Below are 27,130 nucleotides of genomic sequence, written 5' to 3'. Positions count from 1 at the left end.
ATTGTTTTCACTTTTTCCAAATAATGCTACTGCAACATAATTCTAAATGTTTTCCCATATACATGTATGGATTTCTGTTGGGTGTATTCATATGACAGGAACTGCTGTGTCATAGGGTATATGTATGATCAGTTTTAATACTTAGTACCAATTTCCCCCATAGCTGTACTGTTTAAACTCTTATTAATTGTGTATGAGAGTTTTCATTGTCCATATCCCCACTAGTAATTGGTATTGTTGTCCTTTATTTTTAATCATTTCACAGGAAAATATAATACAGATAAAACACACACAACAGGTTTATGGCTTAATGAACTATTTAAGGTAAATATCCTTGAAATCACTGCCTTGGTTAAGAAATAAAACTTTGCCATTTCAAGTTTCCTATCACTACTGCCACCCCTCAAATTAGCCACATTCCTTACTTAAAATAATGAACTCGCTCTTGCATGTCATTGTATGTTTACCCCCCAAATATTTACCTCTCAACACTATAATTTAGTTTGTACATTTTTTTATTTAAATTTTTACTGGGAAAAAATACATATATTTCTGTGTATATTGCAGTTGGAGTTAATTTTGTTATTGGTTTGAGGAATGGATCACGGTTAGTCTTTGTACATACGGATATCCAGTTGCTCCAACACCATTTATGAAAAGACTGTTCTCTCTCCTCTGAATTTCCTTTGCACCTTTGTAAGGAATCAATTAGCAAATCAACTGGCAACCGATCAATATATTAATATACACGTGAATCCATATACTCCTTTTTATTTAGGTCTTAAAATTTTTCTCAGCAGCATATTGACATTTTCCATATATAGTTCTGGTTCATATTTCGTCAGAAGTATCTTTAAATATTTCACATTTTTGGTGCTATTTCAAATTTTATTTTTGATTTTATTTCCACATTATTTGTTACTAGTATATGGAAATATAATTAATTTTCATTTATTGTTCTTATATCCTTGTTAAATTTATTTGTTTTACAAAAACTCTTGCCAATTCTTTGATTATTGTTTTGAATTTATAGATCCATTTGCAGAGAACTGACTCAACAACAGTGTATTTCCTCCATTTATTTTGGTCTTTTAAAATTTTTCTCATCAATATTTTATAGTTTTTTATCTACATATTTTGTCAGCTTTATCTTTAGGTATTTCATATTTTTGATGCTGCTGTAAATGTCATTTTGTGGTTTCATTTTGTTTTTCAGATTGTTCATTGTTTATATATGGAAACACAATAAGTTTTTGCGTATGAATTTGTATCCTAAAATCTTACTAAATTCACTTTTATTTACTATAGGATTTTTTTTTAAAGATTTTATTTATTCATTTGACAGAGAGAGAGACACAGCGAGAGAGGGAACACAAGCAGGGGGAGTGGGAGAGGGAGAAGCAGGCTTCTTGTGGAGCAGGGAGCCCGATGCGGGGCTCGATCCCAGGACCCTGGGATCACGACCCGAGCCGAAGGCAGACGCCCAACGACTGAGACACCCAGGCGCCCCTATTTACTATCAGATTTTTGATAGATGATTGTGTCTTCAGCAAATCAAAACAGTTTACTTTTTTCTTTCTATTTTTTTTTTCCTTATTGTATGGCTATAATCTCACGTAAAATGGTAAATTGAAGTGGTGGCAGTGGACATCATTGCTTTGTTCCTGATATTTAGGAAAAGTATTCAGTTTTTTAACCACAAATACGATAGTAGCTCTAGGTTTCTTGGTAGATACTTCCATCAGGTTCAGAAAGTTTCCTTATATTCCTAGTTGACTGAGTTTTATCAGGAATATATATTAGATTTTTTTTCAAATACTTTTCCTGCATCTGTTGAGATGATCATGATTTTACTTTTAGTAAAATAATACAGTGAATTAGCTTGATTGATTCCTTAATGTTAACTTTATGTTACATTCCTAGGATAAACCTCATCTGGTCACAATGCATTATCCATTTTATGCATTGTGAAATTCAATTGGCTAAAATTTAATATTTATACACATATTTATTAGAAGTATTGGCAAATAGTTTTCTTTGTTGTAATGCTTTTCTCTAGGTGTATAACAGAAAAATACTTTCCTTATAAAAGCAGTTGGGAAGTGTGGATTCTCTCCCATTTTTTGGAAAAGTTTATGTACAATTGGTATTATTTCATCATTATATATATGTTTGGTAGAATTCACCATTTTTTTTGTGGAAAGGTGTTTACTACAAATTCAGTTTTCTCTGTTACATACAGAACTATTTAGTTTATTTTTTCATGAAAAAGCTTTGATGATTTGCAACTGTCAAAAAGTTCACTATTTAATTACACTCAAATATATTAAAATTATAATTTTCCAAATTAATCTTCATATTCAAAATATTGTCAATTTAATAAGGGTATGCTCTCCTGTGATGTCACTTTATGATTCCTGATAGTCATGCTGACTCTTTTACGTTTTTCTGCTCAGACTGGAAATTTGTAAGATTTATTAATTTGTAGAAAACAATTTTGCTTTCATTTTTTTCTTACGTGATTTTTGTTTTGTTTTGTTTTCAATTTCATTGGTGCCCAGTATTTATTATTTTCCTGTCCTCTACTTGCATGGAGCTTTATTTGCTTTTCTTTTTCTTTTTTTTTTAATTTTTTGGTTTCTTAAAAATAAAAGCTGATATCATCAATCTGATACCTTTCTTCTTTTCTAACATAAGCATTTAGTGCTATAAACTTTCCTTTAATTATTGATTTCATTATTTCCCACAAATTTTGGTATGTTTTGTTTCATTTTCCTTTATTTTTTATTCTCCCTTTTGAGTTTTTATTTGACCCAAGTGTTCTTTAGAATTTGTTATCTAATTTTCAATTGGGGATTTTCCCAATATTTTTCTGTTACTGGTTTTTAATAAAATTTTATTTTGAGAACATATTTTGTATAACAGCAATTCTTTTAAATTTGTTAAGACTTGTTTTCTGTCCCGGAGTGCCTGGGTTGCTCAGTCAGTCAAGCGTCTGCCTTCAACTCAGGTCATGATCTCAGTGTCCTGGGACTGAGTCCCCGTGTTGGGCTCCCTGCTCAGCGGGGAGTCTGCTTCTCCCTCTCCCTCTGCCCCACCTCCCTGCTGGTTGTGCTCTCTCTCTCTCTCAAATAAAGAAATAAAATCTTTAAAAAAAATACTTGTTTTATGTTCCAAAATATAGTTTATGTTTGTAAATTTTCCAATAGTGCACAAATCAATATTTTATTTCACTAATATATGCTGCTCTAAAATAGAGTCTTGGTTTGCTTGTGTCCTGCCATCTTTTCCTTGCCCACAGGTAGATTGAAGGCTACATTGGTGTGGAATTATGTTAAACTGTTCTTTTGCTTCTCCCATGTCACTTAGATTAGGCCTAGTTCCACTTCAAAAACACGTGCAACTTCTTTTTAAATCAAGTAATTAACTATTGCAAATGGCATTTTCTTACATGGAGGGGATGAATATCAGGTAAAATTGGCTCAGTTCTTGCCTGCCGCTCATCACCAAAGTATCCTTTATTCTCCACTCCCAGTGTATCTCTAGGTGGGCTGTCAAGAAGGAAATTGAATATTGTCATAAGCGATAGGATAACTCTGTGGTTAATATTTAATCATCTAGGAGATTTCTAAAAGATTGATACTCAAGTTACACCCTGTAACAATTAAATCTGAGGTAGGAACTAAAATTAGCATTCTTTAAAAAAAAAATCCCTATGATTCCAGTGTGTAGAGAAGTTTAGGAACCCCACTGGGATAAGCATTTGGAGATGAAAACATAAATATGTAAAAGCTCGATTTACTGTTACTCTTACTTTGACCTCAGTAAAGGGTTATACTTCTCCCCCATGGAGTACCATCAGTGGTGATAAAGCTTATATATTCTCAGTAATGGTCCCATTTCAACACATAGAAAATACATACCTCTGAATTTGCTTCAACTTAATACATTTCTGGTAATGAATTAATAATACGACTACCCCAACACCAATAATAACCAGGACAAGCACAACAACCAGGATGGATATATCTGCAACATTAAAAAACATAAGCTTTAGCCAGGACATCAACAGTGGCATATTAACTGAGCTGTTGCAATCCAGCTTCTCCCTTCCTTAAAGGATTTTAATTCCCCCTTCCTCCAATTTTTTTTTTTAAATATAAAGACCAAGACATTAGAGAAATTATCATCTGTATTAGACATTGACAATCCACCCAAGACTCCATTATGTTTAAGAACCACAATCAGCAGGAAATGTTTTGACTGTCAGTTACTAACTGACTATAGAAAAGGCCTTATTGCGTTATGGGTTCTTAGAAGATCTAATCCAAATTTAACTAGAAGAAGATATATTGATTCTAAAAGACAGTTGTTGTAAATTCAAATTTGGCTATTTTAATACACAAAATAATTAAAATACTGTGCAAATCCACACAGAAACACAACATATACATATTAGGTTTCAGAAATAAGGCAAAAAGCTTTCTCGTTGTCTAGGCTTTTGATATATGTAAGATATTATATTCTAGGATGCTCACTGGTAACATTGAAGTTTTCTCCCCAGTCCACATGTTCCTGTTCTTCCTCACACTGGCACTCAAGTTCATGGCCAACCACCTGGAAGAGCAATCAGTCATATAATTTTATCAGATTACGTGTGTGTTTTGCACCGCACTTTGCTTAGTTCTACATCACACACACAGATGCCCACACACACACACATACTTTTACTGATTAACTAAACTGTGTATCAGAATCAACCTTTGAAAAAAAAATAAGCAAACAAAGTTACAAGCAACCAATTTGAAGATGGCCTTTGGACAAGAGAATGATTCTAACAAATTCAAAACCAGATGAACAAGATGGCTTGACTTATCTTTCTAGATGGCATCAATCTTATTAAAGGAATAGCCCTCTGCTAGAGTTAGACATATCATAGCCAGATCTAGCTAGGTTTAGTAGTAATGAAATAATATTAACATGAGAAAAAGTGGTGGCACCATGTTTAGTTCATCAAAGAGCGTTGTGTCATGATTAAGAATATACATTCTTTCTGTACTTAAATCTCAGTTTTTCCTTTTACATAACATTATGTGATTTCTTCTCCATCTATAAAAGTGGGTATAGGAATAGTACCCACCTTTTAAGGCTGTTGAGAAGCTTGTAAAATTTAATATATATGTAAAGTACTTGAAAGAGTACCTGATATATATAAAACTTTATATGTTACTGATTAACTGGGTTAAGGAGAGATGTTACCCACAAATGCAAACTACTAGGTACTGCTAGTATTTAGATATATATTATATTATATCTTATATTATATACTTAGATATATTTATATAGATATTTAGATATATATAGACACATATACACAACAAAAATTATAAATATGTGTATTTATAAGTTTTTGTTGATTTGTCAAAAGCTTTAGGTTAATGTTGACATTGGTATAATTTAACTATAAGTGACGTTATGATAGATTCAAATTTAAACATCAAGCTTAAACTTCATATGTGCATAAATTACTGGGTTTCTAGATTACCAATCCAATGATAAAATATACACTTGCAATACTGGCAATATCTATGTGTAATACTGGTTTGGATCTTTAGATCAATTTTATGGATGATACATGAGAAAATGGATCCCAAATGTATATTTGATTTAAAAATCACCACACACACACACACACACACACACACACACACCACTCTCAGGAATGAAGTCCTACGTAAATAAATGACTGGCAAAACATTAATTTAAAAAGGAGTCAAATCTTACAGCATTTTCATTGCATTGAGAAAAGCAATTGGTTGAATTGTAGACCTTTTCAAGTTTCACACATTCACCGTTGCTACACACCTGGAAATGAAGTTACCCATATGAATTAATAACTTGCTCTTAGAATTTACACGACTTTTTCTATTGTAAAAAACCACATGTAGAATCTTCTGTAGAAGAAGAAATCCTCCATAAATGTTTGATAGATATTTGAAATGAATATAGGGTACATTCAAATATTGTTTTATATAAACTCATTATTAAAATGTCTATATCTTTACTAATTTTTCAAATGTTAATTTATCAAAGATTCTGTAATCATAGGTACAACAATTTCTTTTATTATTTCTATCAAGCTTTATTTTGATTTGATAAGGATCTATGCTTGCTACGTCACAGTTGCTGATTAGGCATTTTGTTATTGTCAATGTCAATTAATCTTATTTATGCTTATTAACTTTGTTTTAAATTTTGCTTGTTATTTTTTGTACATTTTATAATCAAATTACTGTATTTGTTGCTTATAATTATTACCTGGCTTATCTTCACCCATTTATTTAATTTTTACCTGTTATTTTTATTTTTATCCATTTCTTTTATATCAAGAAATGCTTTTCCAACTCTATGGAGGTATAATAGACAAAAATTGTGTATATTTAAAGTACATATTGTGATGATTGGTATACTTATACATTGTGAAATGAGTACCACAAACAACCTAATGAACACATCCATCACCTTAAATAGTTACTTTTTTTGTACTGGGAACACTTAAAATACAGTATCTAACGATAGCCACCAAGATCTACATTAGACCTTCAGAATTTACTCATAACATAAAATTTGTACTTTTTCAGCAGCATCTCCCCATTTCCCCCACCTGGCAACCATCATTCTACTCTCTGCTTTTGTGAATTTGACTTTTTTTTAGCTTCCACATATAAGTGAGATCATACAGTATTTGTCTTTTTGTGACTAGTTTATTTTGCTTAGCATACAAGAAATGTCCTTCAAGTTCATCCACGTTGTTGCAACTGACAGAATTTCCCTCTTTTTTAAAAGCTAAATAATATTCCATTATATATATTCTGTTATTATATATTATTGTGATATTATATATATCTCTCTCTATATATATATTACATTTTCATTATCCATTTACCTGTCAAAGGACATTTAGATTGTTTCCATATCTTGGCTATTGTAAATAATGGTGCAATGAACATGGGAGTGCAGATATCTCTTCAAGATCCTGATTTCAACTTTTTAAAATTATGTGCCCGAAAGTGAGATTCCTGGATCATAGGGTAGTTCTATCTTTAATTTTTTGAGGAACCACCATACTGTTTCTATAATGGCTATACCAATTTACGTTCCCACCAACAGTGCACAAGGGTACCTTTTTTTCCACATCCTCACCAACATTTTTTATTTGTTGTCTTTTTGATAATAACCATCCTAACAGGTATGGGGTGATATCTCATAGTGGCTTTGATTTGCATTCCCTTGAATATTAATGATGTTGACCTCCTTTTCATTTACTTGTTGGTCATTCGTATATCTTCTTTGGGAAAAAATAACCATTCAGGTCCTTACCTCATTTTTTTTAAATTGGACTATTTGTTTTTGTTTTTGTTTTTGCTATTGGTTGCATGAGTTACTTACTATTTTTATCTATTAACCCTTTATCAGATATGGGGCTTGCAAATATTTTTTCCCATTCCATTGATTACTTTTTCATTTTCTTGATTGTGGCCTTTGCTGAAGAAATCTTTTATTTTGATATAGTCTCACTTATTTATTTTTACATTTTTGCCTGTGCTTTTGTTGTCACATACAAAAACATCCAATCCTGGGCTTTTCTTTGTTCTTCTAATGATCCAAGATTATTAATTATTGTTTTGATCTCCTATTTGTGCAGATGTTCTATTTCTTCATCATTTAGTCTTGGTACATTTTATATTTCTCAGAATTTATCCATTTCTTTTAAATATTCAACTTGTATAATTATTCATAGTATTCTCTTATGATCCTTTGTATTTCTGTGATATCAGTTGTAATGTCTCCTTTGTCATTTATAATCTTATTATTTGAATCCTCTCCCTTTGTTCTTGGTCAGTCGACTTAAAGTTTTGTCAATTCTCTTTACCTTCTAAAAACCAAAACAATTTTTTTAAATCTCTTCTATTGTCTTTCTTGTTTCATTTATTTCTGCTCTAAAAAATCTTTGTTATTTCCTTACTTCTGCTAACTTTGGACTTAGTCGTTTTCTTTTTTTTCTAGTTCCTTTAAGTGTAGCATTAGGTTGCTTATTTGAAATTTTTCTTTTTTCTTAAGGTAGGCTTTACCGCTATATACTTCCCTCTTTGAACTGGTTTTGCTGCATTTCATAAGTTTGCTATGTTGTGTTTCCATTTTCCTTTATATCAGGTATTTTTTGGCTGCCCTTTCAATTTCTTCTTTACTCATTTTTTTTTTCAGGAGTGTATTGTTCAGTTTCCAAATATTTGTGAATTTTCCAAACTTCCTCCTGTTATTGAATTCTAGTTTTCTATTACGGTCAGAAAAGATATTTGATATTATTTCAGTCTTCTTAAATGTGTTGAGACTTGTTTTGTAGCCCAACATATGATCTATCTCAGAGAATATTCCAAGTTTACTTGAGAAAAGTGTGTATTCTGTGGCTGCTGGATGGAATATTCTGTATATATCTGTTAGGTCCATTTGGTCTATAGAGTTATTCAAGCCTATTGTATTCTTTTTGATTCTCTGTGTAGATAATTTATCCATTGTTGAGAGTAGGGTATTAAAAAACCATACTATAATTGTATTGTATTTCTCCTTTCTGTTTACTGTATATTTGCTTTATATCTTTAGGTCCTCTAATGTTTGGTGCATATTATATATACTTATAACTGTTACATCCTCTTAATGAATTAACTCCATTATCATCACATAGTGATCTTTGTTTCTTGTGACAGATTATGATTGAAAATGTATTTTGTCTGGTATAAATATGGCCACACTATTCTCTTTTTGTTGCCTTTTGCATGCAATATTTTTTCATCCTTTCACTTTAAGCCTATGTCCTTTTTTTTTTTTTTAAGATTTTATTTATTTATTTGAGAGAGAGAGAATGAGAGAGAGCACATGAGAGGGGGGAGGGTCAGAGGGAGAAGCAGACTCCCCGCCGAGCAGGGAGCCCGATGCGGGACTCGATCCAGGGACTCCAGGATCATGAGCTGAGCCGAAGGCAGTCACTTAACCAACTGAGCCACCCAGGCGCCCTAAGCCTATGTCCTTAAACATAACATGAGTGTTTTGTAGGCCATATATTGTTGGATCCTGGTTGTTGTTGTTTTTTAACCCAACAGCCAATCTGTGTCTTTTGGATAGATAAATCTAGATTTAGTTTTGTCTGTCTAAACTAATTATTGATAGTTAAGAACTTACTATTTTCATTGTTAATTGTTTTCTGACTGCTTTATAGCTTCTTTGTTCCTTCCTTCCTCTTCTCCTGCCTTCCTTTGTGCTTTGTTGATTTTTTGCAGTGGTATGCTTTGATGTTTTTCCTCTTTATCTTTTGCGTATCTACTAGAGTTTTTTTTTTTTTTAAGTCATTGTGATTACTATACTTTTACTTCTCCTTCCTCCATATTTCATGCTGTTAATATCACACTTTACATCTCTTTATATTGTGTACCCAGTATCAAACTATTGTAGTAATAGTTATTTTTAATATTCTTGTCTTTTAACTTTTATGTTAGAGTTAAAATACACTTATATACCATCTTCACAGTATTAAAGCATTCTGAATTTGACTGTATATTTACCTTTACCAATGAAAATTACACTACAAATGTTTTCATGTTGTTACTTAGCATCCTCTGTTTCAATTTGAAGAGTTCCCTTTAACACTACTTGTAAGTTGATATCCTTCCAAATATTTGGCTAATTTTCAGCCATTATTTGAAAAATTAATCTTTATTCCCCTTTCTCTCTTTCTCTTTCTTCTCCTTCTGGGACTCACATAATGCATATATTCATTTTTTGTCATTGGTGTCATATAGGTTCCATATGCTTTCTTCACTAGTTTTTATTCTTTTTTCTTTTGTTCCTCCAACTTTCTAATTTCAAATGACTTATCTTCAAGTTTGCTGATTTTTTTTTTTAAATGATCCAGTCTGCTGTTGAAGGTTTCCATTGACTTTTTCATTTCTATAATGTATTTTTCAGCTCCAGAATTTTTGTTTGGTTCTTTTTTTATGGTTTCTATTTCTTTGTTAAACTTATGTTGTTCATGCATTGCTTTCCTGATTTCATTTAGTCATCTATCTGTGGTCCCTTGCATCCTTCTGAGCTTCTTTAAAATGATTACTTTGATTTCTTTGTCAAGCAAATCTTAGATATCCATTTCTTCAGGATTAGTTGCTAGAGCTTTATGAGTTTTCTTCAGATGGTATTATGTTTGCCTGAATCTTTGTGATCCGTTTACTGTTGCATTGGTGTCTGTGCATTTCAAGGAGCAGACATATTTTCCAGGTTTTACAGATTGGTTTTGTCAGGTAAAAACCTCATGTTGGATCCCTGGGCTGATGGGATTGCTTCCAGGATTGCAGTTGAGTGAGACTAGAGCCAGGTTATGTGGCTGCCATCTGGTCTGTAGTAAGATTTGCAGTTTACTGCTCTGTGACTAGGGGCTTGTGTAGATGTGGATTCTGCATAGTATCTGGGTGGACAGGAGTGCCTCTGTGACCTTGGTCACAAGGACTGGCAATGTGACAAGGGTCTACCACAGCACCTGAGTCAGATGGCTGGCCTTCTTCTAGGCGCATGGATAGTTGTATCTCTTACTGGATTCTTGACTTCTGCTGGGTCATTGAGCAAGATGTCTCTGGGTGCATGGACCAGGCATGTTTCCTGGAAATCCTGTGGGCAGGAGGATTGTCTAGAACTGCACTTGGGATAAGAAGGAATGGAATGAATTCACAGGGCCATTTCAAGATCTGTGGTTGGACCAAGGTCTGTGCGTCTGCCTCCAGGGATATGGATGGATGTGTCTTCCAGGGGTGCCTAGGCAGATGTTGTTGTTGGTGGTACCAAAGCCAAATGAGGCTGTAGTCAAGCAGCAGGAGATATGGGTATTTATGGATCTGTATCCAGGACTATGGTCAATAAGCCTGTCACCTGGGCATGGGCCTGCTCTTTCAAAGTGGACCTCTGGTCTTGGACTCCATCAATGTTTTGCAAGATCCTACCTCGATTTCAAAGTTCCTACAAAGGTACTTTTTCCATGGCTAGCTGCCAAATTATCATTGTTGTGGGGAGATATTACTGGGACACCTCCTATTCCACCATCTTGCTGATGCAATTCCCTGAAAATTCTTTCTGGCCACCAATTCAAAAATTACTTTAATGTTTTAAATAGGGAAATTTTAACCCATTTATATTTGTGATAAGTGATATGTTTAATTTTACTACTTTCATCTTATTATATGATTTTAAATGTTAGACATTTTAGCTTATCTTTTTATCTTTATTACCTTTTTCTGCAATTATTTAAAAGCTATGTTTTGTTTTCTAAACATTGATTCAGTTTACATTAAAATATTTAAATCTAAATCATTTTATCATTTCCAAGACTAAATAAGCATTAACTCTTCCTTATGTAAGATAAGACATTTGTCACATTTTTTATTCTTTTTTCTTCTTCTTAATTCATGTATTTGAGAAAACTGAAATTTGTAAAGATTGTTATTATTCACTATTCAATATGTTTTTTAAGCTCTTATAATAAACACATTATTAATAAATAACTAGAATTTACTCAAAATTAGTATAGATTTTCTTGCTTGCAACTATTTCCTTAATGTTCTATCTTCTCATTTAACTTTTTAGTTTAATTCATTTCCCAGTTGGCTAGAGTACTTCCTTGACTATTTTTCTTTTCAGAAATAAATGCTGTCTAATTTACTATAGTTTTTTTCATCATAAAGTGTGTGAGGATGTCCTTCTATTGCTTTATTATCTGAATAATAATTTGGCTGTATGTATGGTTTTAGGGTCCCAATACTTCCATTCTCCAGAGCTCCATAGATTTTGTTGCATTATTTTCTGGCATTTCTTTTTGAAGATAAATATAATGATAACCTGATAATTTGTTGTTGTTGAAAAATGATACTTGCCTTTTTTTGGGCTTATAGGACATTTTCTTTATTGTTGACTTCATGCTGTGAAGGTTAGTCTAAATGCTCACTTCTTCCTATGAATTTTTCCTTGTACTAAATGAGTTTTTATTTTATACATTCTTCAGCTCAGGGACATTTTTTATTATTATATCTTTAATTACACTTTTACCTATATTATGTTTTCTTTATCTAGGATTCCTATTAAAACTATATCAGATTTCTTAGAACTATTTTTCCTGTTTTTATTCATTTTCTTCTTTAGAATTCCTTTATCTCATTCTTGTGTGTTAAGAAGTTTAGCTTCTAATTTACTATTTTTTTGTGGCTTACTACATTTCATGGTTTACTCCTCAAGTTACATATAAATCAGTAATTATGATTTATTTTGTAATTTGAAAGCAGTGCTTATTGTTTTCAAATAATACCATTTTTATAGATTTAATATCCCTTTAAATCTGATTAAAATATAAATTTAACTTTTTTTCTAAAGGATTTCTCTCTTTTTTAATGTGCATCTGTTTCATAGGGGACTAACATCTGTGAATCCTCAGATTAATCTCCATTGTTCACACTGTTGAATTCTTTTGTCTGCTGCTATTTGTCCTCTTTGCTTATCCTTATAGAATGGATTTTCATAAATACATGATCAAATGAACACTGGAAAACGCTGCTAAAGTCCATGTAAATCTCTTTTCACATACTTCAGGCTCAACTAACGGAAACATTGAAATGTTTCTTATTTTGGTTTTGCCATTTTTATATGTTTAATAAAGAGAAAACTACAGAGACAGGTTTGCAGCAATTCTTTTGTGCCAGAGAAGACTAATTAGTATTATCCCTTCGTTCCCCACTCTCCTCTACTCTTCTTCCTTTCCACTCTATTATCCTTCCCTTGTCATCTATTCTCACTGTTTTTCTTTTGTTTTATTTTTCTTATCTATATTACTAAGGAAAAAGGCATCCAAGGGAAATGGAATATGTTTGCCCTCATTTTCTATGCCAAATCAAATTTTACCCAAAAAGAAAAACTATTATGAGAAACCAGAATGTTTTTATTCATTTTAATTTAATCATATCTAAAAATAGTCTTTCAATGTAAAAATTAGATGAAAAGCCTATAACTAGTATCTTTGTGATCCATCTATAAACTGGCATTTGCTATTCATGAATTCCCTCATTATGAATTGACCCAATAATTGGCACCATTGTGATTGGTACACTTCTATATTAAGACTTCTCTTGAAAAATAGGCACTCTGTGTGGTGGCATATGGTCAAACATGTTTGTAAGATCAAGATTCAGTAACAACTGCTTCCCTATAAATTCCTTTGGTCAATCACTGCCACTCATTATGGGATTCTATGAAGGGTAAGTCATACTTCTGCTTAGTATTCCTGGATGATTTTTCTTACCTGGAGTGAATAGAAAATTGTTTGATATTTCTCTAGCCTGATACCTCATGCACACTATCATTGGAAGTCCTTGAACTTTATAATATGTGGTTGATACACATACTTAAAATTTCACAAATATAGATTCCTCATCGTTTTGATATTTAGTTATTTTAATGGGAAACTAATAGTTAAGTATGTAGATCTGAAATATAGATCTCCATTAAATTATTAAATTCTAATTCCCTTTTTTACATTCTGAATTTTGTTTTTCAATTCATTTCTCTATCACATTACATGAATGAAACTGTAATGTTTGTGGGTGGTAGTATGGGAGGAGAGGACTTATATCACAGACAGAAACTATATTATTTCAAAATAACTGATTTTTAAAAAGTATTATGTTTTCCATATATTCCTGTGTTTATAAACCTTGATGAGTTGGCTGTTGTTTTTAGTACACGTTCTAAAGTTTTCATCTTGGAATGATAAACCTCTTCTGATCTGGCCTTATTCTAGCTGCTCAACTTCATTTTCTGACATTTTACCCAAAGCTCCAGTCACACTGAAATTGTCAACTACCTGACTGTGCCATTCATTTTGTACCTTTGCATATTATCTAGGTATTTCTTTTTAAAAAGTCTTTTCTCATTTTGTCTGAATTGAAAAATGTTCATCATGTCAAAGCTGAAATGTCACTCATTTAATGGCATCATAATATGCCATTCATGTTCTCCAAGTGAAGGCAATCACTTCTTCCTTTGGACTCAAATGTTCATTAGTTACACCACTATGAAAGCACTTGCGTTAGATTGTAATACATATAATTTAATTTATGAAATTCTCAAGTACACTCATATTTTCCTCATTTGTGTCCAGTATGGCTGCTGGCACCATAGTATGTGCCCAATAAATACGGCTGAATGAATGAAATAATTGAAGAAAATATGTCTACTTCATAGTCAAATTAATTTAAAAAATTATGTCTACAATTTCACTAGCTGTCTACTGTAAGATACTAATTAAGCACACTTATCACATTCACATATCATTTTGTATAACAGAGATCAGGCAAAATGAATATTTATTATAGGGTTATTACTACTTTGCTCAATTAAAAAAAAGTTGCCCATTTGTTTCTGCTTTCCCATTTATAGGCCCTCAGGAACCAATTATAGAAAATAATGTTTTGAAGTGGCTGAACCAAGAAGTTTTAAAAAAACAAAGGGCTTTCAACCTACCATTCCATCTCCACATTTTGTTCCAGGAGCAACCAGGCCCAAATCTTTAGAATTGTGGTATAAAATAAAAGTTTTACACTCATTGGTGACATTCTGCTTTGAAATCTTCTTAAGGTGATTAATTTTTTCTTTTCCAGGAAGAGATGAATGCTGCCCTCTGCTGCAGTGTATCTTTCCACATTTGATATCTCTGAAGGAAAGGGAGAATATTCTCAGACTCGCGACCAGGAAATAGAAATTTATAGAGATGAGGCTGGCAGTGAAGTGGCTTGGCCACTTTTCTCTAGACCCAGGCTTATCAATGGGCTGCAGAGACACCAAGAGAGGCAGGGCCAAAGGTTAGACAAAGTCCTGATTCTGGGAACTGTGATGAGTAGGTGAAGATGTAAAATGATTATATTTCTTTATAGTTCTGTGGTTCTCACAAATCAGTATTAGCTCCAGTTTACAGAAGGGTATTTCCTATTAGTAATTTGAGTTCGTCTAACTTTCATCAAGATGTTAAGATTTCTTTCTTATTCTTTCTTGCACAGAGCACATCAGTTAATTCTCACAACAAACCTGTGAGTTTGATGTTATTATAATACCCATTTTACAGATTAAGCAACAATTGGAAGTAAGAGGAAGTTAAGTGACTGCCCAGTTTCACCTATTCTAGGTGAAACTTTTGACCAAAGGTGTCTGTTGTTGTTTTCAGTCCAAATCCTGTTTTGTGGCACAGAAAAAAAGCCTTTCTGAGTATAATAAATCTGGAAGAACGACACAGCTAATACCTTTTTAAAATCAGATCTAACTTCCACTTCTCCCCTTCCTTCCAATTTGAAGCTCTACTCTTCTTTTCTTGTTAGGGCTTCACTTGTTTCCCTCTCACAGCTTCTTTTCCCCTTTTCCACTTTATTTTCCTCCTCCTGTTTGCTCTGTCCTATTTTTTTTGTAACTTCTCTTCCTCCCTTTCTCCTAATTTTAACTCTTTCCCATCTTTCCTCCTTATATTCCATGACCTTCAACTCATAAATATAGTATGTAAATGCCAGTTACACAATCAGGGATGTGTGCACGTTCCCTCACTCCCTCTCCTAATCTCCTCAGTAAAAAGAGGTTAGCAGCTGTCAGAGCAAGAGCAGTTCTGAATTTGCAAAAAAACTCTTAGAAGGCACTTGCTTTTCTTTACATGGTACTTACTTCTCTTCACAGGGAATTACTCTGTTTTCCTTGTTTTTGCAGTATCCAAATCTATTTCCTCTTTTATTCATTTCATAGCAGAGATCAGAACTGTCTTTCACCTCTAGGACCCAAAATGGAATGATTAGAGTAAAATAATAAAAACATGAATGTTATAAATCATAAAATATCTTATTTTTCTAATGTAATTGGAACTTTAGTATCATGTAGTGGTAAGGAAGAAAGGGATAAATAAATCACTTTAAAGCTATCCTATTGCATCAGGAGGATATTTTACAGAGGAGTATGGATATAAAAAAATAACAAACATACCTCAACCCACATACTGAGCTAGTTAATTAATATTAGAGATAATATCAACTAATATTAAAGGTAATATCCAGAGAGATTTGAGGTAAGATCTGGGAAGAATGCCACAAATGGCATTATCTTCAATCTTGCCCCCAAATCTTCACAGGATAATAATAGAAATAATAACTATTATGTTTATCAGCCATTCACTGTAATTGTCTCTCACCATTATCAAAGAATTGAGAGCACTGATCATCCCGGGTGGGACATTTCCCCATGAAGCAGTAGCCTTTTGCATTCTTGCAAGGAAATCCATTTACTTGGAATTTGTCCTTAGGACATACAGAAGAGTAGCCAGTACACACTTCAGGAAAATCACATTCATCTTTTGCTGGTCTGCATATGGACCCTGATTTTTTCATCTGTTGCAGAAAAACAAAAAGACTAATAAATCTTGGATACATTTAGGTAGCTTAAGTTTCAGTAAGTAGGAGGAAGTTTGACCCACATGAGAGATGATGGACTCTGGAAAACAAACTGAGGGTTCTAGAGGGGAGGGGGGTGGGAGGATGGGTTAGCCTGGTGATGGGTCTTAAAGAGGGCACGTTCTGCATGGAGCACTTGGTGTTATATGCAAACAATGAATCATGGGACACTGCATCAAAAACTAATGATGTAATGTATGATGATTAACATAACAATAAAAAATTTTAATAAAAAGTTTTAAGTTTGGATCATGACTTTCTTCTCCATTCCACTGAGAATTGTTATCATTTGTAAATGTGTTGGCTTTTATGTAATTTCAGGAATGACACAATGGTGTTTTTGAAAATCTGTATTAGAACAGCATTGGGCAAAGTTGGAAGGGACATAAAATGGAGAAATGAGCAAGAGGTCTGTTCATCTTGCTCCAGGACATACCATCTCCAGCATACACATACAACTGGGAATCCCTACCTATCTATAATGAGGAATCTCCACTCCTAAGAAATCACATCACTCCAAATCCACACCCGACTCATTGCTGGAGGAAAGTGCATGGAAATATTTGTTTATTCAGCCACCCAATATGCATTTAATTGAAATGAGTCCTAGAAAGATTTGAAAATGAACAAGACATGCTTCCTTTCCTCACAATGTAGTGTGTTGAAAGTAATGTCATTAAAACTTTGGACAGAGTCATTTGGATTTCTGATTGCCTTTCCTAGGGATATATCTCCATGTACTAGTCACTCTCACTTTCCAATTCCAGTATAATCCTTTTCCCTTCTAGTTCACTGTTGGAATGCTACCCATTCCACCACCACCACACATGAAGTTAAATATGCTGGCAATGATTTACAAAGAAACAAGAATAATGTTTATCATCTAACTCTACTCCTAAAAGACCAAGTGATACCTACTTCTCCACTCCCCAGGCCCTAGCATTGCCCAGGGCTTAGAAGTCAGAACAACCCAGAAGAGGCATTATTGGGGACAAGCAAGTCTAACCCTAATCTGGGATTAGTAGTGTAGGGTCATTCAGTGGACAGCCAATTCTGTCATCCTATGTGTACTAAATAAACTGAAAATGGAGAACCTAGTTCTAGCACAGGTCCTTACCTGACAAGATTCACAGCATTCTCCTTCTGCACAAGTAAATCCTGGCCTCAAGACACACTTGTTTGCATCACAGCAATGATTAGTGCACTCCTGGCAATGATCAAAAATTAAAGATCAGGAATTGGTTTGTAGTTAAGGTCTCGTTTAATAAGTTATTCTGTGTAATTTATCATTACTTGTCTTTCAGAGTTAAATCCAAATGCATGATCCTTGGCTATGACATACATATGAAGACTACTGCTTGTAACTGGTCTCTGGAACTTTTACTTTTTTTTTAAGATTTATTTATTTATGAGAGAGAGAGAGAGAGAAAGCACGTGCGTGTGTGAACAGGGGGAGGGGCAGAGGGAGAGGTAGAGAATCTCAAGCAGACTCTCTGCTCAGCACCAAGCCCAATGCAGGGCTCGATCCCAGGACCCTGAGATCATGATCTGAGTCGAAATTAAGAGTTGGAGGCTTAACTGACTAAGCCACCCAGGTGCCCCTATTTTGTTTTCTTCCCAATTAGCTGTTCAATACTCTACACTAATGAATTTTCATCAGCAGCTCACAAGGTCCAAAGTTTCTGATCTTCCATTTTCCTGATGACTTCCATTCTTTGGAAGGGCCCTGCTACTTCTCTATATGAAAGGTTTAATATGAGATAATAGAATTTCTGAAGATCTAATTTTACATTTTCCTCAAGATGCTGAGTATTTCAAGCTGAACTTTGTTGTTGTTTTTAATGCATCATTAAATAATAACAGCAGGATGGACACATAGGCCTTATCTGCTCGAACAAAATTAAAATTGCAAAAGAAATTGTCTGAAAAATGTAATGTTAAGTACTTCATGTGTTAGAATGAAACCGTAGAACCATTCTAAAGAATGTACATGGGCAAAAGCCTCAATTTCCAAAGTTAAGAGACTCTTTACAGGCGCCTAGGTGGCTCAGTCGTTAAGTGTCTGCCTTCGGCTCAGGCCATGGTCCCAGGGTCCTGGGATTGAGTCCCACGTCGGGCTCCCTACTCGGCAGGAAGCCTGCTTCTCCCTCTCCCACTCCCCCCCTGCTGTGTTCCCTCTCTCGTTGTCTCTCTCTCTGTCAAATAAATAAAGTCTTAAAAAAAAAAGAGCCTCTTTACATTTAATCTGAGACATTTGAAAACTAGGTGTTGCAACCTCTTTACATATCACTGTCCCCACTCTGATCATGGAGTCTCTGATTCACTTACTATTAGATTTATTTTGAATTTTGTAGTGTCTACAGTGTACATACTACATATGTGGTCTTCAGACCAGCAGTATCAACATAATCTTGCAGGTTGCTGGGAATAAAGGATCTCAGCCTCACTTCAGGCCTACAGAATCAGAATCCACATTTTAACAACATCCCCAGGTGATGTATATACACATGATAATTTGAGAACTGATTGTCTAGGACTCATACCTATATGATAAGCTTTTAACAGAAACAGCTTCTATGTCTCATACCTATATGATAAGCTCTTAACAGAAATAGCTTTTATGTTGGAGGAAAGCAGATTAAAATTTGTCTTAAAAGCATATTCTAAATGTTCCTGAGACCAAGGCTCCAGTAAATACGTGGAAGGTTAGAAGGGTTCTGCTCAATTAAGACAGTTTTCTAATAACATGAACTGTCCAGCTGGGATAGAGACCAGCCTCATAAGGCCCTGAGTAAAGCTCAATTGACTAACTCTGGAGGACAAATTTCTACTGTGCATGAGATCAGACTTAAAGGCACCTACTGGCTTTTCTTACAAGAAGAGCCAATTACTATATAAACCAGGCAAATATGATACCGTGGGTCTCCAGCAAGATCATTATACATAATTCATGACTTGGTAAGATGCCTTGCAATGAGGCTACACCAATGACTTGTTTTGAAACGAGACAAAAAAACACATTATTTAAAACTTTACAAGGAATATCATGGTTGATTAATGGTTAACTCCCTGCCTAGGTTCTAGCAGAGCATAAACTTTGTAATTTATTTATTTTTTATTTTTTTTTAAAGATTTTATTAATTTATTTATTAGGGAATGAGAGAGAGAGAGAAAAACAGCATGAGATCGGAAAGGGTCAGAGGGAGAAGCAGGCTCCCGCTGAGCCGGGAGCCAGATGTGGGACTCGATCCCAGGACTCCAGGATCATGACCTGAGCCGAAGGCAGTAGCTTAATCAACTGAGCCACCCAGGTGCCCCTAAACTTTGTAATTTAAAGACATTATTTGCAAATACCTGAATGGGGCCACAATCACACTCTTCTCCTTCATCCAACTTCTTGTTTCCACAATATGGGTAATTACTTAATGTATCAGAAAATGGAATATTGAACATGCATGTTGGATTATAATCCTTCAGGTGTTGCAGGTACTGAATTCTGTTGCATTTACTGAATTTTAGTGCAGGAATGCTAGAGTTCAGATGAGTTAAAAATAAAGATTAATTTTATCAATGCATAGTGGTGGAACAGCTATGAAATTTTTATGAAGGATTTAGAAAGAATAAATATAAATGATGAACTCCAGAAGTCCATTTACTTCTCCTACTCTACTGTTAATAGGAGAGTAGCAAGTGGGCTTTTATTATAGAAAATGTCTTATTGAAACAACCAACACATGATATTCTAGTGAACATACTCTGACTATATATCGTCCAGAAAGTCCTTCCTGGAGCCCACAGTTTAGACTGAATGTGCTTGCTGCTCCTAGATCACTTTTTATTTGTTCCTCTTGACATAATCTATATATTTATCATTTATGCAAGATTACGAGCTTCTCAATGCAGGGACTGTATTTTTTTTTAAATAAGTACTAATTAGTATAATGCCTGGTACAAAGTAGTTCTTTATAAACATTGTTGAAACAAATGATTTATTTAGTAATATCTTACACATCCTAGGAATGCACTATCCTTCTGAAAAGTTCAAAGACTAAAAAGACTAAAATTCACTTCCCTTCTGCCTTCCTTTTGTTTTGACTCCTTTGCCATTATTGACACTTGATGGAGACAGATGGACTTTTAGAGGCTTAAAAACATTACTTTGGAATGGTGGGGCCCTGAAAAATACTACTAATTATGTAGATAATGATATAAAATTAGATATCAGTTACTTAGTTCTCACTCTATGTCAGTCACTGTACTTGGGTGCTTTCACTACTTTACTCCATTTTTTTTATTATGTTATGTTAATCACCATACATCACATCATTAGTTTTAGATGCAGTGTTCCATGATTCATTGTTTGCATATAACACCCAGTGCTCCATGCAGAACGTGTCCTCTTTAATACCCATCACCAGGCTAACCCATCCTCCCACCACCCTCCCTTCTAGAACCCTCAGTTTGTTTTTCAGAATCCATCGTCTCACTACTTTACTTCATGTAATCAATACATGGAAGCACTGATCATCATCATAAATACTTTCCTTATATGAAATGTACCGTGTACTCTCTGTGAAGGAGTTCAAAAATGTGTAAAGTTTAGGAGCTGGGCTGCAGATAATTCACAGCATGGTGGGGGGATATAGGACATTCATTCATTCTGTAATATAGTGTACTTAGTATGCAACGGACTTTTCTAGACAGTGTGATAAAACAGTGAAGAAAGCAGACAAAACCTTCTGACCTCATGAAGTTTATATTTTGTTGGAAGAATAAAATAATAAGCAAGCTTAAGTAGGTAATGCATAGACTATATTAGATAGTGATTAATACTAAGAATGGAAAAAAAAACAAAGAAGAAAGGGATGGATAATGCCATAGTATGTATATGAGGAGAACAGGGTTGAAAAATTAGATCAGGTGGCTGGGGAAAGTTTAGCTGAGAATGACATTTGAGTAAAGAGTTGAAGGAGGAAATTAGAGTTTATAGCAAAAATGATAAAACAAGGCACATAGAGTGTATTCCTCTCCTAGGCACCTTAGTATAATTTACTAATTAATCATTGTATATTTTTGCGATATGTTCAGATGGAGTTTCAGAATTTCTCTCACCATGTCACTAGGACAGACACTACCAACTGATAAGATTTAGCCCTGAAGGGAAACAGCCTATCATGGCTGGTTTCATTATATAGACCTTATGGAATATATTAGGAAAATGTTCACATAATAACAATATATCTCTACAATATGGAGTTCTAACCAAGAGCCACACCCAAAATATTTAAATGTCTTCTCTACATTGTTTGAATCTTACCTTCCACCACGATCCATCACACATTTCTCAAAATTACAGGTACACGGGTAATCATCATGCTTCATCCCAAGGTTATGCCCCAGCTGATGTGCAATTCTGCTTGCAACTACATTTAGGTCAGGCAAAAGATCCTGAGGCCAAGAAAAGATGTGCATTAGAAATTTCTATAAGATAATGCCCTCGAGGACATAGTGTTTAGAACTACTGGTTGAGGCCTGGTTTCTAGCTTCTGGTTAACTAGTACTTATTTGAGAGGCCATGAAATTTGTTACCTCCCTGTCCTGCCCTCAGTTCCTTTAATTCTATAATGAGGTTAGACAAATGACCTTTTTTTTTTTTTTCACAGTTTTTACTATTTTATTTTGCCAAGGGCTGGAACAGTAAGTCTAAACTAATCCAATTGTAAAGAGAGCTCTATATTCCATGGCCTCAGGTAATGATTATCAGACCTGCCCCCACCCCACCCCCCGTCTCTTCAGTGGGCTGGTGGCTATTTGCAAAGCTAGCTAAGTATTTATTATTTGATCCTAAAAAATAATAATGATAATAAATTTAAAAAAACAACACAACAAAAATGTCTCTTCCTGATTTGTAACCCTTCAAGTTGGGAAATCGTGTGCAGTCTAACCCTGAAAGTGATTCCCATGGTGTGGTACCCACTAGAGCAATTAACTGATTACTGCTGTTCAGAAAATGTAGTCTTTGGCACAATAATAGCCACCTCCTCTCAGCGGGACACAGTCTTGTTTATTATTATTGGTTTTGACTCTTCTGAGAATCTGACAAATGACCTTTTGAGTGTCTTTAACTCTAGCATTTTGAAATTCTTTTTTGTGGCACAGTAATAGTCATCATTGTTGGATTTCTATAAACTCATTCTTACAAATAGCTAAAAATTATAAACTGTCCTACACAATACAATAAACATTATTGATTTGCTTTTTATATATGAGATATTCAAAGATGGCAAAAATAAAAAATATGTGAGTACAGTCTCACATTGCACAACAGTGGTATGTGATCATGAGGAGGAAATTTCTACTATGAAGAAAGCCAGAAGTTCAGTGATTTGAAATCCAAGGCAGAGTTGATTGTTCCCTCTGTTGGTAGCTCTATTTCATGTTTTAATCTCTATATTAAGTATAAAAAACTTAATTTCCCAAAAGGGGTGGGATATCAGGTTACTCTAAAGGTAAAATTCCCCTAATTTGATTATTTCATCTTACTCATTTGAAGTTTAAAATGTGTTCTGGATGGGCAGTAATGTCGTAATTGGAGTGGTGACAGCCTATATTAGATTATATAGACTCTACTATGCAAACTTTGTGCTATTAAAATACCATAATCAAAGGCATAATCATAAAAAGAACTATGTAATAAATAGATCATGTACAAGTTTTTAATTTCAAGGTCTTTTTTTTTTAAGATTTTATTCATTTGACAGAGAGAGAGAAAGAGCAAGAGAGGGAACACAAGCAGGGGAGTGGGAGAGGGAGAAGCCGGCTTCCTGCTGAGCAGGGAGAGGATGCAGAGCTCGATCCCAGGACCCTGGGATCATGACATGAGCTGAAAGGCAAATGCCCCAAGGTCTTAATAAGACTTAGATAAGACTACTTGGACAGCATCTACTAGAAGCTTAGTGACTTGGGAAAAATACCAGATAAAATAGATAGGTCAGCATTTTGAACATCTTACTCTTTCTGAAAATGAATTTCAAGGTTGTCTTGATATGATATTTTAAATGGTTTATGCACTCTATTTTCAGCACAAGAACAATTATCTTCCCTTGCTAACAGCCATCAAATTTTGTGTACTTTACCTGTCCTTATAAATAACTATATACAATATGCAAATAAGCTTTTCTAATCTCTGTATGTCGATTTGTATATGATTTTTAAAGTTCTAAACAACACTGGTTTACCTTCATTGTTCATCTGTAGTTTTTATAAAACATTTATTTTCCTATTTAATAAAGGAAACATACAGTTTAATCATGACATATCTTGGTGGGAATATATGACAGAATTCAATACATGGCCTCTTTCCCTTTCTTTCTGTCTTTCTTTCTTTCTTTCTTTCTTTCTTTCTTTCTTTCTTTCTTTCTTTCTTTCTTTCTTTCTTTCTCTTTTTCTTTCTTTCTTTCTTTCCTTTCTAGGCTCCACCCCCAGAGCAGAGCCCAACATGGGGCTTGAACTCATAACCCTGAGATCAAGACCTGAGCTGAGATCAAGAGTTGAATGCTGAACCAACTGAGCCACCCAGGTGCCCCTGGTCCCTTTCAATAGGACACAGAAAATTTATAAAAATTAAATTCAAACTTTGTGATTAAGTTACATAACAAATAAAACACAGCCTACCTTAACAACACTGGAGGAATAATAAGGCCGGCATATGCCCTCTGAATAAGAAGTTCCTTGTGCATGTGTATAGAGCCACTTCCCACTATAAACAAGATGCAAATACACTCTTCAGTCTGAGGCAGTGGTTTAATTAACACAAAGATTGAATTGCAGTGAATACTCACAATGCTAGTGACTTTGCACATAAAAGTGTCTTTTTTTGTGGAGTTCTAGAATTGAGGATGATCTTAGTTTTTTATTAAGCTCATTTAAAATTTGTGTTATATTAGAGGTATTGAAAAAATCAGTATGATCTAAACTTGAAATCCTAAAAAAAGTACTTTCAAAAAAATAATGTGAGAGTCTAATTTTACATGGCTTACTCTACACTCAGCTTTGGATAAACCACTTAAAAGACCAAAACTTAAGTTAAAAAGTGTTTGGAGGGAAAAATACAACATAAGTAAATAGACTCAATATCATGATTAATTAATTAGCTATAGTTGAAAATTTTTAGAAAATTTTAATCAACCATAGAAACTCATAGAGGATTAGATAACTATAATCAAACATTTAAAAGAGTTGTCGTGTGAACTATTCTTGGATTACCTAAAAAGACAGATGTAGACGTGTATATGAAGGAAATCCAGACTTGACATGTTCTCAAGAACATTTAGAGTTGGACCACTTTAAAGAGCAATCATGAGCTTGATGGGGTCTTGGGATATAGATGAGTTCAATGGGGTGGAGTCCAGAGCCAGGGATTAAGAAAGAATTCTTGAGATGTCTTCCGTGCAAAATGGTGGTTTATTAAAGCACAGGGACAGGACCCGTGGGCAGAAAGTTCTGCTGCCCGGGGGTTGTGAGCGGTAACTAATTATATACTATAGGGTTGGGGGAGGTAAGGAAAAAAGGAGATTTCTCAAAGAACTTTCATATGCTAAAGAAGACTCACAAGATACTGGAGGTCTTGCCATTGTCAAGTTAAGGTTGCTTACCCCACTAGTAAGGCATTAACATTAAGATAGTTGGGAACTTCCTTGAGGAACATTACACTCTGCCCACTTCAATTATCTGTCAATGGGCTGCAGGTTGTAAGGGCATTTAATTGTATCTACATTTCCTTCTGGAAGTTAGGTTATTGATGGATGGGAATACTTTGTTCTTGTAGATTGCTAAGACATTTGTAAACTGAGGGAGACTCATGTCTTGTAGGATTGTGATCTCTATAAGTTAACTATTTGTTTTCCCTTCAGGGCAGCCAGGAATGCCTGAGGAATGTCACATATATCCCACGGGGAGATTGTGGGGTGTTAGCTTCTGCTCTGTCCTCAGTTTCCCTTCTTTCTGTTGCCTCATCAAGCTGGAAGACCACACTTGGAATATATTAAGAAGATTCAAATATGAGAAAGGTGGTCAGGCTACATGACCCCTTTCAGTCTTTAACTTTTTTAATCAAGAAGACATGCTCTCCCTAATGTGAATTGTGCAAGACTGTTGAATCACGGACCTGTACCTCTGAAACAAGTAATACATAATATTATATATTATATATAATATAATATTATATATAACATAATACATTATATATTAAAAAAAGAAGAAGAAGATAGCAGGAGGGAAAGAACGAAGGGCGGGAATCGGAGGGGGAGATGAAACATGAGAGATGATATATATATGATGGGTATGAAGGAGGTCACGTTCTGCTCGGAGCACTGGGTGTTATATGCAAACAATGAATCATGGAAGACTATATCAAAACCTAATGATGTAAGGTATGGTGATTAACATAACATAATAATGAAAAAAAAGAATTTTTTTATAATTATGTTATAAATATAATTATATTTATATATAAATTACATATATAATATTAAAAATATTTTCTATATATTATATATTAAATATATACAAATATATATTTAAATATATTAATTATGTAATAACATATATATGTAAATTATAAATATAATTAATAATTTAATATATATTTAATATAAATAATAATATATATAATATATATTAAAATTATAAATATAATTTATATTATATATTATATATTTATATATTTATATATAATTATTAATATATATAAATTTATAATTTTTATATATTATTATATGTAAAATTATTTTATATCATTTTATATTATTATATATTTATATATATTTTATATGTAATATATATTATATATTTTATATTAATATATAATTTATGTTAAATATAAATTTATTATTTTTATGTATTATTATATGTAAAATTATTTTTTATATCATTATATTATTATATATAAATATATATATGTTTTATATATATATTTATATATAATTTATGTTATCTATAAATTTATAATTTTTATGTATTATTATATGTAAAATTATTATTTTCTATCATTATATTATATTATTATATATATTTATATATATTTTTATATGTTATATATTTTATATTAATATATAACTTATGTTATATATAAATTTATTATTTTATGTATTATATGTAAAATTATTTTTATATCATTATATTATATTATTATATATAATATACACATAATATATATAAAATATATATAATGTATATATTTTACATATTTTATCTTAATATATAGTTTATGTTATATAGAAATTTATAATTCTAATGTATTATTTATTTAAAATTATTATTTCTATATCATTATATTATATTATTATATATAAAATATATAAAATATATAAAATATATATAATATATATTTCACATATTATATATTTATAATTTATGTTATATATACATTTATAATTTTTATGTATTATATGTAAAATTATTTTTATATCATTATATTCTATTATTATATATATAATTTATATATTATATATAAATATATTTATATTATATATAATATATATTTTATATATTTTATATTATATATAATT

At 33.0% G+C, this 27,130-nt stretch overlaps 1 protein-coding gene across 1 annotated transcript in view; it reads right to left on the bottom strand.

Moving 5' to 3' along the window:
- Positions 1 to 27,130, bottom strand: part of ADAM7 (ADAM metallopeptidase domain 7) — a 100,538-nt gene that overhangs the window by 13,938 nt on the left and 59,470 nt on the right. The window contains exons 10-20 of the mRNA XM_035023229.1: positions 24,237 to 24,321; positions 21,880 to 22,010; positions 19,917 to 20,091; positions 17,680 to 17,769; positions 16,304 to 16,499; positions 15,787 to 15,889; positions 14,605 to 14,794; positions 5,785 to 5,865; positions 4,539 to 4,617; positions 3,924 to 4,029; positions 3,452 to 3,551 (exon numbers count right to left, since the gene is read on the bottom strand). Of these exons, the coding sequence (XP_034879120.1) occupies positions 3,452 to 3,551; positions 3,924 to 4,029; positions 4,539 to 4,617; positions 5,785 to 5,865; positions 14,605 to 14,794; positions 15,787 to 15,889; positions 16,304 to 16,499; positions 17,680 to 17,769; positions 19,917 to 20,091; positions 21,880 to 22,010; positions 24,237 to 24,321 (1,336 nt within the window). The remainder of the gene's footprint in view (positions 1 to 3,451; positions 3,552 to 3,923; positions 4,030 to 4,538; positions 4,618 to 5,784; positions 5,866 to 14,604; positions 14,795 to 15,786; positions 15,890 to 16,303; positions 16,500 to 17,679; positions 17,770 to 19,916; positions 20,092 to 21,879; positions 22,011 to 24,236; positions 24,322 to 27,130) is intronic.

This window comes from Mirounga leonina, unplaced genomic scaffold (assembly GCF_011800145.1).
Source record: "Mirounga leonina isolate KUSES-001 unplaced genomic scaffold, KU_Mleo_1.0 Mir_176, whole genome shotgun sequence".
NCBI classification, from domain to species: Eukaryota; Metazoa; Chordata; class Mammalia; order Carnivora; family Phocidae; genus Mirounga; species Mirounga leonina.
Note: the sequence above shows the minus strand (reverse complement) of the source record. Positions and strands in the feature narration are given on the sequence as shown.